This window comes from Pagrus pagrus (genome assembly GCF_965226575.1).
Source record: "Pagrus pagrus genome assembly, chromosome: 18".
Taxonomy (NCBI): domain Eukaryota; kingdom Metazoa; phylum Chordata; class Actinopteri; order Spariformes; family Sparidae; genus Pagrus; species Pagrus pagrus.
The window spans coordinates 14288222-14303409 of NC_140202.1; the positions used below are offsets into that span (position 1 = coordinate 14288222).

The 15188-nt window shown below is 41.4% G+C and overlaps 1 protein-coding gene across 1 annotated transcript in view; it reads left to right on the plus strand.

Annotated features, from left to right (window-relative positions):
- The window catches only part of asap2a (ArfGAP with SH3 domain, ankyrin repeat and PH domain 2a), a 55290-nt gene that overhangs the window by 14287 nt on the left and 25815 nt on the right, over nt 1-15188 (plus strand). The window contains exons 2-3 of the mRNA XM_084381221.1: nt 6388-6460; nt 14065-14210. Of these exons, the coding sequence (XP_084237347.1) occupies nt 6388-6460; nt 14065-14210 (219 nt within the window). The remainder of the gene's footprint in view (nt 1-6387; nt 6461-14064; nt 14211-15188) is intronic.

The window sequence follows — 15188 nt, forward strand, 5'->3', positions numbered from 1 at the left end:
TCGACCCAGAATTAGCTTTGCATTCCTCGTTGGTTGTAGCTGTATAAAGGGACTTTTAATGTTGATGTGAACAACTCAAAAAGTGGACAATGTCTGCCCTATGAAGAGACTTGATGACCCTCTTTTGCCAATTACCATGTCTTGTTTTGGTTTTAAAGACCTTGGCAAATGCTGGGCTAAGCACACCGGATTCATTCCCTCTGGTTTGGATCATGTAGTCAAACTTTGTGCTTACCCAGCTGAGCTCTGCTTCGGCACAGCAGTCAAAATTGCTAGTTTATACAGAAACCTACACCTACCTACACCTATTTCGGGGCTCTAGTCTGCTAACGCTGTGTTTTTTCCTCCCCAAGGTGGTTGTGGTAGCTGCTAAGCCAACAGAAGGTGGTTATGAAGCCTGGTAAATCTCTTCAGGGTTTACTTCATTTATTTTCTTTATTCCTTTTTCATTCACTTGTTATTCATTATCTCATTGAGTTTTTTATTCTCAGGATGAAAAGATTGTCCGACTCCCTCTGCCATAAATTCATACTGTAATCTTACTGTGCATCCTTCCTCAAAATTAGTTCACAGTATCCTCTTTCCCTCTCTATCTGTCTATACAGTTGATGTTATCAGTCTGTACTGTGCTCACAGAGATCAGTAACCCGACACATTCTACTATTCAGGAAATGCGCGTCCATAAGCGAATGGATCGTTGTGGCAACGACCCCCATGACCCAGCAGTGTTGTGATAGTCTCTGTAGATTGGCTGGTAGCAGATGGTGCCCGATTGTAATCGCAGTGGTGATGATGATGATGATGATGATGGTGATGCCATACATTTAGACGCGGATTAATTCAATTCAGTTTGGGTTCCTCCTCTGGCTCAGACCCAAACAGTCGGTCAGCAGCAGGAAGGGAGAAGAAAGCCACAGTTTACTTTGAGCGGCTAATAGGAGAGGAAAAAATGCTGACATGGCAGTAACGTCATATGAAGTGTGCTTGTGAAGCAGCTCCAGGCTCGGTGGCTGGCTCTATTGTATGAGGATCCAGCTCTGATCCTGCGCTGTTGAAACACTACACGGCGGTGGAATTCCCCTCTCGCTGTGAACAGTTTTTTTTGGGGTTAAAAGTGTCTCATTTTAGAGCGGCCTCTGCTAAAAACAAGAGTTCTCGCACTTAGAGGGGGCCTAGAGGACATCCGAGTGGAAATGTGCGAAAGTGATCATCAGTCGTGTGTGTGTGTGTGTGTGTGAATGATTTAGTGCTGTGCTTCTGTTGTGTTCAGCTGGGATTGGTTTATTACCCCGCCTGTCTGCCCCCCACTTGTCTCGCCCCTTTCCCCCCTCAGACCACTCTCTGCAGATTGAAAGGGTCTGCTGGAGGGTGATACTGCCTGATTTGCATGTGCGTGTTTTTGAAAGCGAGGAAAAACCTTGGGTCAATGGGTGCTGTGATGTCTGTGTTGATGTGCGTGTAAGGCTTCTGCTGGTCAGATGGATTCACAGGCTGGTTACTGACGTTTTGTTGAGGTCAAGTAGAGGCTACCAAGTTGACAGCGGAGCGTTTGAATCACTGTAACATTATTTTATACTCATAGGAAATGACACAGAACGTGCACCAACGATCGTCAATCAAACTGTGACTTAACTGCCAACATCCAGTACTGCTTTTTTCCTCCATTTCTTCAGGAAGCAGTTTCACCACCATCTGCAAATGTATTAAATTTTTTGTAGCAGTTAGTAGCTCCTCTATTTCTCTTTTGCACTTGCATTGTGGGACAGTAATGTTCATCACCAGCACTCCCCCAAAATCAAGCAGATTTAGTGCATGCCAACTTTTATGAGTGCCATTTTTCCAATGTGAAAACACTACACACTCCAAACCTGCTTTGAATCGGTATGTAGTGGAATTGGGATGCGGCAAATGTTTGACTCTTAAAGGTCCAGTGTGTAGGATCAGGTGATTATACACAAAACATACATTTGAATATTAAACTCAATGGCTACCCCTAAATCCTACACACTGGATCTTTTTTAAAGCTGCAGAAATTGACATCTAATCTGGTGTAATGTAATTATGTAGTTGCAGATAACATTATGATGTGCGCTGTTTGACAACAGGCCTGCTTTATTTTAATAGTTAAACACACTCGTCGCTGGGAGCTTCCCAGAATAACTTCACTTGAAACATATTTGGAATAGAAGGTGATACGTTTTCCTTCACATTTTGGTGATTATTACGAGGTTAATCAAGGTTATCTGACACAACCAGCAAGGAGAGGTTGCATAGTTGCAGTGTACTGTACATAGCAGTTGCATGCTATTGAGCAAAACACACAGCTGCCTTATGTGTTGATGGAGCATATGCACCAAAAGCTTTAGTGACCAGATTGCTATAAATCCTCTGTCTATTTGGCTTGTCTTACTCCACAAAAACATTAACACTACTGCCAGGAAACCCAGCTGAGTTGGTCAGACTGCTGCGTTTCTGTTTACCTCCTCCTTTGTCAGATCTTTGTATGTTTTGAAGTTTAGATACCATGCTTGACTACAAGAATATGTGACCTGCGTTTAACCAATATTTTAAGCCAGACGGCCATGAACAGTAAGGCATATCACATTACAGGACATCTGTTGTGTCAAACAGACACAATTTTGCCGTTCTCTTTGAAAATTCAGAATCAAACACACACAGACAGTCTGGTATTGAATTGATTATGTGCACCACTCAGCTGTTAAACTCCGTTGCATGCTTTGACCTCGGTAGCTCACCCTTGGTTGACCTCACATCCTCCACACAGAACACACTCACAGCATCAAATAATCAATAAATAAATCACAGTTTCAAGTACATTTTATTGGCTCATTTTTTAATTACTCTCTGCACTGAAACTCAACAGCTTTTTGTCCAAATAGATGATTTTTCTATCTTTTTTGGGGCCCCAGAATCATACACTCTATGATTTCAGATCCACTATCAAGCCTTTTACAGTCTCACAGAAGCTCAGATACAAGAAGATGTGCTTTCGGTGCTGTCAAGGCTTTCGCTCTGAGTATTGAGAGTATTTTTAACACACAGAGCAGAGGGTGGTATCAGCTCTGGTGAGAAAACGCGTAGACTCATCTCCAGTTACCTTTTTTAAAAGTCTTTTTGTGGTCGGGTGTAGACAGAGATAGAGATAGAGCAGCTGTATTTCTCTCACTCTTTATCTCTGTGTTTTATTTCGAAAATGCACGTTTGACAGTATGCAGACACGCATGGCTGTGTGGGGTCTTAGCTGCAGTCAGGGGAGTCTGTCTGAGCCAGACAGAACTAATGGGATAATGGCATATGTAACAGATGAGTCGGTTAACAGGAGCTGAAGGAAGTAAAACCACAGCAGTGTAAGTCTTACTTTTACTCAGAGGAACAAGGAGCTCCTGGCTGGCATCTTTTAATTTGCACAGTTCCTTTGGTGAAAAACATCACATTTTATTTTTAGCATGTGTTACTTTTACGAAGCACTGCTGCTGTCTGGAAGAGTAGCTGTGTGGACACATGTTGGGAAAAGGGTTGTGATTTACCTCTCTTTTGCCTTTATTGAGACTACCAAACCCAAATCCTTTTTTTGCATGTCCAGATGAATTTTGAAAGTTGTCAAATAAACATGCAATGCTTTTTTATGCAAATCTGAATCAAGCCACATTTGGAGGTGGTATATAATGCAGTTATAATCAGACTTCCACATTTGTAGAAATCTGATTTCAAGGTATCTTTTGCATCATCGCAATGAGAAACACAATGACAATTTTATATCCAGAGTGACAAAAGTGCATCAGAAAACATTGTACAACAGCCTCCTCTCCTCTGCAAATTGACAGCCAGATTGTTTTTGACGGCCGAGCTGATAGATTGGAAAGCTGTGGCACCAGCATCAGCACCAGCAAGTATCCCAGTAATCCAAGACAGTTAGACAGTGACTCAGCATACACAATGCCAGGACCTTGAATCTGAAGTAGCTAAATTGAATTCGGCCGGCATTTATATTATTTATGCCTGTGCTTTTCCTACTCTGTCTTGTCAAAATGTTCTGTAATGGGAAAATTGTGTGTAGGTTGGTGATTGTCAAACTAACTTCAGCCTGGTGTCTAGATTCCAGTGCAGCTGTGATTTTATTTTTTAAACACACATTAGCACCTTATTGTGACAGATTCGGCAGTTTGTCTCTTCTTTTCGCAACTTGAAAATCTCTGTGCATCTTATCCTGTACATGTCATTACTAGATATTTAAAGATTCACCTCAGTCTATGATGCCACTGTGGTTAACCTTGCAGATGGTGATACACTGGAATAGAGATAAATGCAAAAGGACAGATGTGTCCTTCACTTGATCAGACAATTCTAGATTGGGCCTGCTTCATTTGGATTCCCCCACCCCCCATTATCTCTCCTCTCCACTGACTCCATCCAGTGAAACTGTATACCCCAACAGACTGATGGGTTTCCTTTGCCACACTTCATAGGTGGCCCCTATGAGCCACCATTGATAGCAGAGTGAAATAGCACAGTGTCAATGTTCTTGTCTTTTCTCTGAGCTTGTTCTTCTGCCTGTCTCTCTACTAGTGACACTTAATTTTCCCTTCAAAGTCATTGACTCCTGTCTTTGTTCCTTTTGTGAGTATCTTTGCAAGTGTGTGTGTGAAATATGACGCTGGGGAAAACTAAGTGCTGAGTGCTTCTTCCACTCTGTGATAGCAAACCGCTCATAACTTGGATATTAATACAGCACCGATTTATGGATTTAATATATTTGTCATTACATCTAGTGGTGTTGCAAAGAGGTGTGTGTGTGTGTGTGTGTGTGTGTGTGTGTGTGTGTGTGTGTGTGTGTGTGTGTGTGTGTGTGTGTGTGTGTGTGTGTGTGTGTGTGTGTGTGTGTGTGTGTGTGTGTGTGTGTGTGTGTGTGTGTGTTTGCAGCTGAATGGTAGCCATTGTGTGGTTTTGTTTTCAGAGGGTCAAGGGGGTCTGATATGTGTCAGCCGACCCGGGGAGCAGAGCAGGGAAAAGTGGCGCCGGCTTTGGCCCGGTTGGGCGAACGTACTTAATAAAGCCCCTAAAAACTAATTTCCCCAAATCCCCCTCATCCCGAGAGACTCCCTCACTCATCACTTCTACAGTGCTGTATTGTCTCAGCTGGACTTTCAGTGTTTTTTCTGGTTAGTGTGTAAGTCAAGGCTCAATGCATGTGAAAGGGTGTGTGACTATGGTTATTCATAGGTTTCTATGTGTGTGTGCCCGTGTATGTCCTTCATGTAAGGGACCTCAGATGCTCACTGCTCTTGTCCTACAAGCTATTATACTGATACACATACACACACACAAACTAACACAATGACTGACGAGGGAGCGCAGGTCTATTCTTAGCTTTGCCTTGAATAATTCATTACTTGCAGCCAGAGAGGAGATGGCATACAGGCACGTGCGTGCGCACACACACACAGACACACACACACATACACAAACTGTACCCACCACAGAGAGGAGGCATGCCTTCAGCCCTGGACAACAAGAACACCAAACAATATAATTCAACTCCATGTGATCTCAAAGAATGACATCAGAGTTGAATTGACACTCGGAGCAGTGTCAACTTTACAAAGGTCATACAGGTTTACTGAAAAGCTGTTGCATCAGAGTACCTACCTGGTTCTGTGCCTCTGAATGGCAGCCCGGTCGACAAATCTTAGCTTTGTAGGTGGGATTAAAAATGGGGACTTCATCCTCGTACATCGCTAACTAGCTTTAGGAAACATTTCTGGGAAATGGCATCAGAAAAATCACAATTGTGGATTAAACTGACGTTGCTGTACAGCATGTGTTAAGGACAATTTAGAGAGATAACTACTGAATGAATGAAGTGGAATGAAATGGCAAAATGAAAATACATAATATAATCAGGTGTTTCTGTTATTGTGGTCACTTCTTGTTTGTAAGATCCTCATCTTAGGGAGCAATGCCTCTGAATCTTGTGTCAGATGGAATAATAGACAAATTAATTCAGATATCACCATGTACAAAATACCTTTACGTGATGAATTTAACAGGGAAATTCCAGTATTTTTAGACCTGGGCCTTATGTTTACATATTTTGGTGTGTAAATGACTAACAGGTGCAAAAGGTGTTAGAATAGGAATTAGATCACCATCACCAAGACATGGGCTGCAATGTCTACAATGTAAGCCTTAAGGGCAACTTCGACTGTCAAAGTAAATCCACTATAAGTGCTTGTTTTTTAAAATCCTTTTTGTTTGACCAGAAACAGCCGCTATATCTCCAAAGAGTAATTTTATCTTTATAAAACACACTTCAGCAGAAACATCTACAATCTAAATGACTTAATCTATCTGTGTCTGTCTCTTCAGGCCTTGGATGTGGACCGCAGTGTTCTGTACAAGATGAAGAAGTCTGTGAAGGCCATCTACACGTCTGGTCTAGGTGAGTCATCCTGTCTGCCCTTTTTTTCGTTTCCTCATCTTTTTGCTTTCACTTAAGATGTTCTCAAGCTCAATTTCATGAGCTAGCCCTTTTTTGGTGTTGAACTTATCAGTCAATTAATCTATAATTTGTTATATATCTTTTATCATTTTCATAATTTATTTATGACTTTGAAATGAAAAAAAGAATTTGGGGACTTTTTCCTGCTGCTGCACAGACTAAGAAAGCAATTTTAAGACATCACATGGAGCTGATTCTTTATACACAGGATAATTAGTTTCATTCAAAAATCTACAATAGATTGAAAATGATTGAAATTGTTAATTGCATCTCTAAAGCATCTGCTCCACTGTCTTTGAGGCTGAGGTAGAGCAGTCTTTTTTTTTTGCCACTGCATGTGTTATTACCATGCTCATTGTGGCTGTCTGTGCCAGTGTTGGGTGTTTCCAGTGTCTTTGTTTGGCCTGCCTGACAGAACCCCGCTGAGAGAGAGAGAAAGAGAGAGAGCGAGAGAGGGTGAGAGACCTCTGAACAATGTGCTGAGCGTGTTTTTTTTCAGAACAGTGTGCGCTCTGTTCAGACCAGAGGGACAGCTGTCTGATCCAGACCCCCAAAGGAACAGCTGGGGGAGCACACTGTGTTTGTGTGTGGGTGCTGAGGCATGGACATGTTTTCACTTCACCTCACTGTTAAACATGCATTCACATACATACGTTTAGCCTTTTTTGTGTGTCTGCCAGACTCTGATCCTCTATTCTGTCATCTCGTGACATGAAAGGCTGATTGCGCAGGTGCACATTAATAAGATGAGCTCGTACAGTTCCCCCTGCTCCTGTTGTTGATGAATTACCTTAATTTGAATCTGTGTGGTTGGGGAGTGCAGCAGGGTACACGTCTGAGACCTGCAGGTGTGTCAAGGCAGTTGAGGTTTGTTTTCATTGCGAACAGGATTATCTGCTGTAGGAAAAACTAGGAGGAAGCAAATGAGCCTTTTTGACTTAGACAGTAGAAACACTGTTTTGTCTGGGGAAATGCCACTGCTGTATGGGAAGCTAACATTAACTGAGGTCACCTTGACCTCTAGCATTCAGGAAAAGCTGCCCAGACGCTGATCTGTTGTGAAAACAACCGAGATGACTCCGTGAAGAACTCTGTTTTATGCCTGTAGAACATGAGACAGAGATGTGTACATGGATAAAAACATAACGATGGTGATGTATGTTTGAAATATCGAATGGTCTGCTGTTTTTAGCTCATTTTCTACAGACACTGTACACTTAACGCTGCAGGAATCAATATTTTTACATTAACATGTGTAATGTGAGAGCTGTTGCTCTATTGATGAACCCACAGAGAATTATTACCTGACTCTGCAGTTCCCCTCAGCTCTACGGAGCGTTTCAGCATCTTCCAGCTTATTGTTTGGCTTTATGCTCTGTTGCTTTACTGTTTTAGTTTACTCTCCAGTGTTTTCTAAAATAGACTTTACCTGGGCCAGCCTCCAAGGTTTAGTAACAGTTTTAGCATTCATCTCATAGAACGACGGCATCAACAATTGATTAACTAGTAGACTACCTGCCCTTGCTCTACCCCGGTCATTTGACTTTTTATCCACACAGAATGCAGTGAAACTGCTACTTCGAGGAAGAATATGAAAAAATATTGCAGCAGAAGGTAACACTGCTATAAATTAAAATACAGTCAGAAGACCCTCTTTGGTGAAGAATCACACAGCTGTTCTGTTTTTGATGTTGTGAAAAATATTCAGAATATCGCGATATTCGATAATATCTACAATTTGTAAACACACTGTAGAGGTCCATTTAAGCAAATAAGAGCTCCAATATACATGTATACTCTGCAACTTGAATAAATCCGCTGTAAACAGTTGTAATATTTGGGCATAAATATTTCTAAAGAAATAATCTAATTAATGAAAAGTTCACCAAATCTTACAGCTAAGATTAAATTCTACATTGGATTGCAGAAAGGAAATGACCATATATCTTACTGTTGATGGTGACATGTAGGAAAGCAGTTGTGTTAGAGCAGCTGTGGTGTGTTGGAGAAAAAGAGTGAAAGCACCGAGTTTTATGAATGTTTCTCAGAGGGGATGCAGGGATAAAGCCTGAATAATGAGACACAACAGGGAGCCTCAACAGAGGCTGCCTCAAAATTCAGAGAATGCATCTGTGGATGTTGAGCCCAAACCCTGCGAGGATATTTTCGGCTACGACTTGAGGAATAGTAATGAGGGGAAGATGGAGGGTTGGTCAGAAAGGTGAAGAAAAATAAGCAAGATTACAAGAGTTGCCACACTCTGGAGAACCAGAGGGTCTGAGCAGGCAATATAAGCTTGTACCAGAGAGTAGGAAAAAGATGAGGGGAAAAGAGTGAAAGAGGTGCAAAAGAAAAATACAGGAAAAGCTGCATAGATGAGCGAGAGAGCCCGGTGTTGCTGCAGGGACCTGTCAGGTTGTCAGCTTGTGGGTTTTGATGAATAAACCAGCAGCAGTATCTCAAACCCCCGAAGAACCTGGAGCTGATGGAGCAGAGCTGCTAGGACAGGCCTGCCAAAGCTGCAGAACAGATAACGACTCGAGGCAAACGAGTGAACGCGGAGTTCCAGCTGTTTCACCTATAGGTGAGCAGGATGGAGCCGCTGAATAATGCAGCACTCGGCCAATGTTGCATCAGGAAAATGCTGAATTCAGTAGTGCCTGATCTGGCCATGTCCTTTTGAATCGCTGCTACACACACAAAAACGCACTCATTTCTCCCTGGCTGCCAGGTAACCAAGAAAATGAGACTCCCACAAGCTCTAAAGTAATTAACTGCATGGATGTCAGAGGAAAAAGACCCGAGGAGACACTGAAATGAAGAAGGAAGAAGACTCAAAAAGACAGCGTAATGAATTCATACAAAAATAATTGGATAAATAATGCAGCCATTTGCTTTCTGATTGATTCCACTCGTATGTCTATAGGAGCTGCATTGCTTAGCTTAGCTTACCTTAGCATAAAGACTGGTACCGCACTATTTCTTACCTGAAGCAGTGTCTTCCTAGGAAGCTTTAGAGGTGCTAGTAATCGTAATTTTGGCCTTTATTTCCAGTCTTTATGCTACGCTAAGCTAACTCATATTTAATTGGCACGAAGGACAGTGGCATTAATCTTCTCATCTACTGAAACCGAAAATAAGAGTTTTTACCAAAATGTTAATTCTTCTATCACACGCCCTGTAATTCTTGATCCCTGTTTTCTGTTTGTTAAAGTTGACTACACGCTGTTCTCTCAGTGCTGGTGGCCATATTAAGTGACCGTGGAGTCCAGATTTGTTTTCATAGAGTCCGTAGAGAGATATGGAATTGATCTGAGGTCGGCCGCACATTGTGTTGGTGATCATCTGAGCGTCAGCCGACCAGGCCTGATGGAGCCGAGTGTAAGGGAATGAGTGTGGGAGAGACGGAGAGAGGAAGCAGAGGCCTGCCTGCTATCTGATGATTAAACCCTGTCTGTGTGTGTGTGAGAGAGATGGAAGAAGCTGCAAAACAAGCCTTTGGGATGTTAGATAATCCTCAGCAGACGCCTGGAAGCTGTATATTATGTTTTTTTTCCTGTGTGTGTGTGTTTAGGGAGGGGAGATACAGTAAAGAATGTAGTGCACAACTGGGTATTATCAGGCCACTTGTGTCTGCTGTAAAAGTGTGTGTTTATGTGTGTGTGTTCACCCACGTCAGGGACTCTGTCCTTCAGTGACCACAAGGTCATCGTTTCCTGAGGTCAACACACGAACCACTTGGGGCCACACTACCTTTTCATACATTATTTTCTGGGGTCTGAATCTGTATTATATTTAGTTTTAAGATTCAGAAAAAGCCCACGCACAAAGTGTCGTTTCCAAAGAAAAAGAAAACGGTCATTTGAATCAAAGCAGTCACATGTGAGCGTAATAATAGTTTCTCTGTGAGCTGACGTTTGCTCTTGAAAAAAAACGTCTACAGTGTCCCACTTTTATTTAAGCACCAATTAGTTGGCAAGCTCTCGGATACTAATTAGACTCTTAATTAGTTATTTTCTGAAAGACAAAGCACACTGGTAATATCAACCAATTGAAATTGTACAGTTAATGCTACAGTTGCCTTTATAGAGTCCTCAAGATCAAGGTCAGCAGTTCCCAATCTGAGGGGTCGGGATCCCCACAATAGGTCTCAAGATAAATTGGAGGCATTATGAAATCAGGGTTCAATGTTTTTCTTTTTCACTTGCCCCGTTGGGGAAGTGGGATAGAAATCTAATAGCCCTAAGTCACATTTTACTCGCCCCTATACAAATAGTTATTTTTTCTATTAGAGGTTATCAAATAGCAACAAATACTAAAATGAATTCACATGTTTAAGCTGTATTTAAGTAAGTGAATCAGAACAAGGACACATTGTGTCATAGATGCAAAGCAACAAACGTATTTTTGCTTGAACTTAGCTCATAAACGTGTTCACCTGCTGCCATTTTCTGTCGAGGACCTGATCAGTATTGATCATGTGCGCAGAGAGGAAGCGAGACGACTCACTCCTGAACTCTTCATCATCAGTTCTGAAAAAAATTATTTGTCCAAATGTGCAAATCAATTACTAGATTTACTAGCCCGACGTGGCATTTTACTTGCCCCTGGCAAGCTGGCAATCCTTATTGTTGAGCCCTGGAAATGGAAATATAAACAATAAAATCATATTTCTGCGGTGCAAAATTTAGCCTATTTTTAATACTCTCCTTTAATGGTAGCTTTTTTAAATTGTACTGATTATGAGGTAGAAATCGCCCTGTTTTTCAGAGATTACAAAGTAACAAGGTTTGAAACCACTGATCTCTGTCTTTTCAGCATTACAATAGTGGACATTCAGTTTTGGTAAAATGCGTTAAACATTGACAAAAAGTTAAAAGTTTTAGAAGAGGGCCTAGTTTTTAGAGTTTCTGTCCTGTAACTATAAACTCAGGGGTTTAAAGCCTTTCAAAGCCGGTGTTTCTTTAAGAAAGCCCTTGAACACTAGCTTACTGTATTGGGAATGTTTAGGCAACATGTGCAGGGCAGCAGTGAATTAGCAGGTTTTGTGTACAGTGTAAACTACAGAAAAGGCTGCCTCTGCCCTCACATCTCACTTCTTTTACTTACCTTCCTCGCCATGTCACCTTTTAAACTAGTGTATCGTGCAGTCCTTTGAGCTTCAACGCTGCTCTGCACTGTAGGCTGTATGCGTGATGTGTTTAGGTCACGTTACAAGAAATACACACATAGTCAGTAAGCAGCCCAGGGGGGTTTGGGCTGGTTGTCGGCGCTGAATAGCCGAGTTCAGAGCTTTAGCGTGCCACTTCAAAAACAAGAGCAGGCCCCCGCCCTGTTGGCCCAGAGCCTGCCAGAGCCACCCCCAAACAGCTGGAGCTGATGTGTAAACAGTAGGCTGCGGGTGTGTGTGTGGTGAGTGTCTGACACATGACAATGATTGAAGTTTATGATATAAATATCTCTGTATGACTCATTTCAATGCTTTGATTCAGAGGGATTCATTTTCTCTTAATTAACTGACTAATTGTTGGGTCAACAAAGAAAAAAAATCCCATTTTTTCAGAGCTCCAGTTGACATATTCAGTTTGCATGTTTCATCTGGTGATCTACATCATTAAAGATCTTTGATTTAAGAGAAGATTAATAAATGCAGAAATGCTTTCATTGGAGAAGCTGAATGCAATTAATTTAGCTTTAAACACTGCACTAAATGCAATGATGGGGTGTGTTTAAGCTTTTTCTTTTTTTTCTTTTCTTTTTCTTTGTGTATTTTAACATGTCTTGATACAAGAAGCTGATCACGTTCTCATTTTGCCACTTGAGTGTTATCATGTAGCTCACCTATTACATCAGTTTAAATTAGGTGGTTTAAATTAGATTTGTCTGATGTGAGGAGATCTGAAGGTAGGTTGGTAGTGACTCAGACGCTTTCAGCTTTCTCCTTTTTAATAACATGATGGATATCTCTGATCTTATCCAGCTTCAGCTGTAAACCAGCCACATCTGTGCACCTATGTCTGTTATCTAGCGGTGTGTGTGTGTGTGTGTGTATGTGCTTAACAGATGAAAAGCTGAGTCATTATGTGGCAGCAGGTGTCTTTTAGTGTACATCCTCATATTTTTACTCACACCTCCTCTCTTTTCCTCCCCTCTGTCTTCATCACGTGAGAGTTGTCACAGCAACGGCCCCCAGTGCCCCATCCCTCGCTCCACCTCCGTCCCAGTGGCATTAGCTGTTTTCAGCTGCCTACTCTGGTGTGAAGTGTATTAAGAGGAATCATCTAGGCCTAACCCCGCGGTAGATTAGGTCGACTTTAGATACGCTAGGAGACTTTGGTCACGGCTAGTTTATGAGCTTCCCCCTGACTGTTAGCTGACTGGGGGATTGTTTAGTTTGGGGGCTGACACAGTGTATTTGTCTTTTCTTCTTCCTGTCAGTCTTCGGCTTTACCTTTTGCTGTTGCTCGGTTCTCTTTTGTTTTTCCTCTCATGTCTCCCTACGACTAAAATAAGGATCAAATATTCTTTTGCCAGTGGTGTTTCTTGTCAAGAGAATGAGCAAAATTGACAAGCAAATGCAGATAACAGTAGAGATGTGTGACTGTCACTGTTAATGGAGTTTCAATGGAGGATCTGCCAGTTATTTTCACAATTAAACATTTATTCTATAGTGTTAAAAAAATGCAGAAAATGCTCATCACAATTTCCCAGAGCCCAAAGTGACATCTTTAAATTTCTTATTTTCAAAGACTCTTCTTTTACTATCATAAATGATAGAGAAAAGCCACAAATCCTCACATTTAAGAAGCTGAAACCAGCCAAAATTGACATTTCTGCTTGAAAAATGACCAAAAACGAATATCAGAATAATTGGCAATTGTCTTGCTAATTGATTAATTGATTAATAGTTAATGCACTTTATCATAGCCATTAAGACTTTGGATTAAAGTAAATACAACAATGAAACAATTATAACCCCATCACTTACCTCCTTCAACTGCACTATTACATCAACTTTTTCTTATATCTTTATTGTCACAAGTAGGATGACAACTAACAATTCTTTTCATTAGCAATTATATTTTGCTGACTTGTTTAGTTTCTACATTGTCAGAAAATATTTGAAAAAATAGTAAAGCACCATCCTTAAGCTGCTTGTATTGTTCAGCCAACAACCCAAAGATATTACATTTATGATGATACAAAACAGAGAAAAGCAGCTTCAGAACCAGAGACTGTTGCCTAAAAAGGACTTAATTATAAGTAAAAATATGAGTCCCTGAAGGGTGGTATGTTTTTTTGAACTGGAATCTTTGATTTGGTGAATATTATTTGACTTTGCCTAATCCAGTCTGAGAAAACCCTGAACTCTAATGGAAGGATTGCCCAACCGGAAAAGTGGATCTTTGTTCAACGAAGGACATTATTAATACCCAGTGATTGAGTTTTGTCTTAATGATCAAAAGCCTGAATGACCTTAGTTTCAGTCCTACTACTTGTCAAAGCTGATCTGTGTGTGTGTGTGTCTGTTTGTGTGTTTCCAGCCCACGTAGAGAACGAGGAGCAGTACACTCAGGCCCTGGAGAAGTTTGGAGAAAACTGCGTATACAGGGATGATCCTGACCTGGGTTCAGCTTTCCTCAAGTTCTCCGTCTTCACCAAGGAGCTCACTGCGCTCTTTAAAAACTTGGTGAGTCTATGCTGTGTATGTGTGTGCGTGTGTGTGTGTATTTGTGGAGGAGTGGATGGATAAGGGAAGGGGTAAAAATCCTCTGGGCCAGAGAAAGATTTCCATGCTGTCCCTAATTGTCTCAATCCCCTTGAGTCTCTGTGTGTGTTCTCTAACACACACGCACACACACACACACACATACGCACACCGTATCAAGCTTGAGCTTAAAGCCCTCAGGAGGTAGCACTAGTTTTCCATCGAGATGGCCAAAGAGCCACTGCAACACCACATATCTGCTGGATCTAATTCAACCTGGTCCTGCTCTGTTAAAGCCAGGGATTGTATCGAAGCCAAAGCTTTATTAGAAAAATTTGACACCATGATGTGAGGTCAGTCGCTGGTCCTGGACACTGTATCGACTCGCACTGAGGCCAGGAGCTTTAGCTTTTTGTATTAATGTTATCTCAACACCTTTTATATTAAAGAAATATGAGCTGCCGCCTGACCTGCATGTGAAGATGTAATCTCTCAAAGCTTTAGAGAGCTTCCTAGACTACATGTGAGGCATTACACACAAGGGCTGGCTTTAACTGTAACAGCAAATGGGGGAGTTACTTTTCCCAGAATGAATCGTATTTAATTTTTGACTTTAATGATGTGAAGATTTGATATCTTGGCGATTAAAAGATGGTGGAAATGGTGCTGAGGGTGCAAACTTTAAGACATAAGGAAGATTTTGTCCTCCATTTCCTCTGTAATGGGTATATCCCAATGTCATTTAATTATTTCGCATCATTTAGTATTTTATCACCATCTTTTGCTAAAGATAAAAGTAGAAAACTGATGTGAATTTTCACCTGAGTGCCTCCCTCTTTTCCCGTCGGATACACTGAAAGGATTACATCTCAGAGGTGTCAGGTGCGCCTCTCACTCTCCTGCAGGATTAAATCCTCTGACGTAACCTTTCAACTCTTATCTTGTCTCTTTCCTCACTCT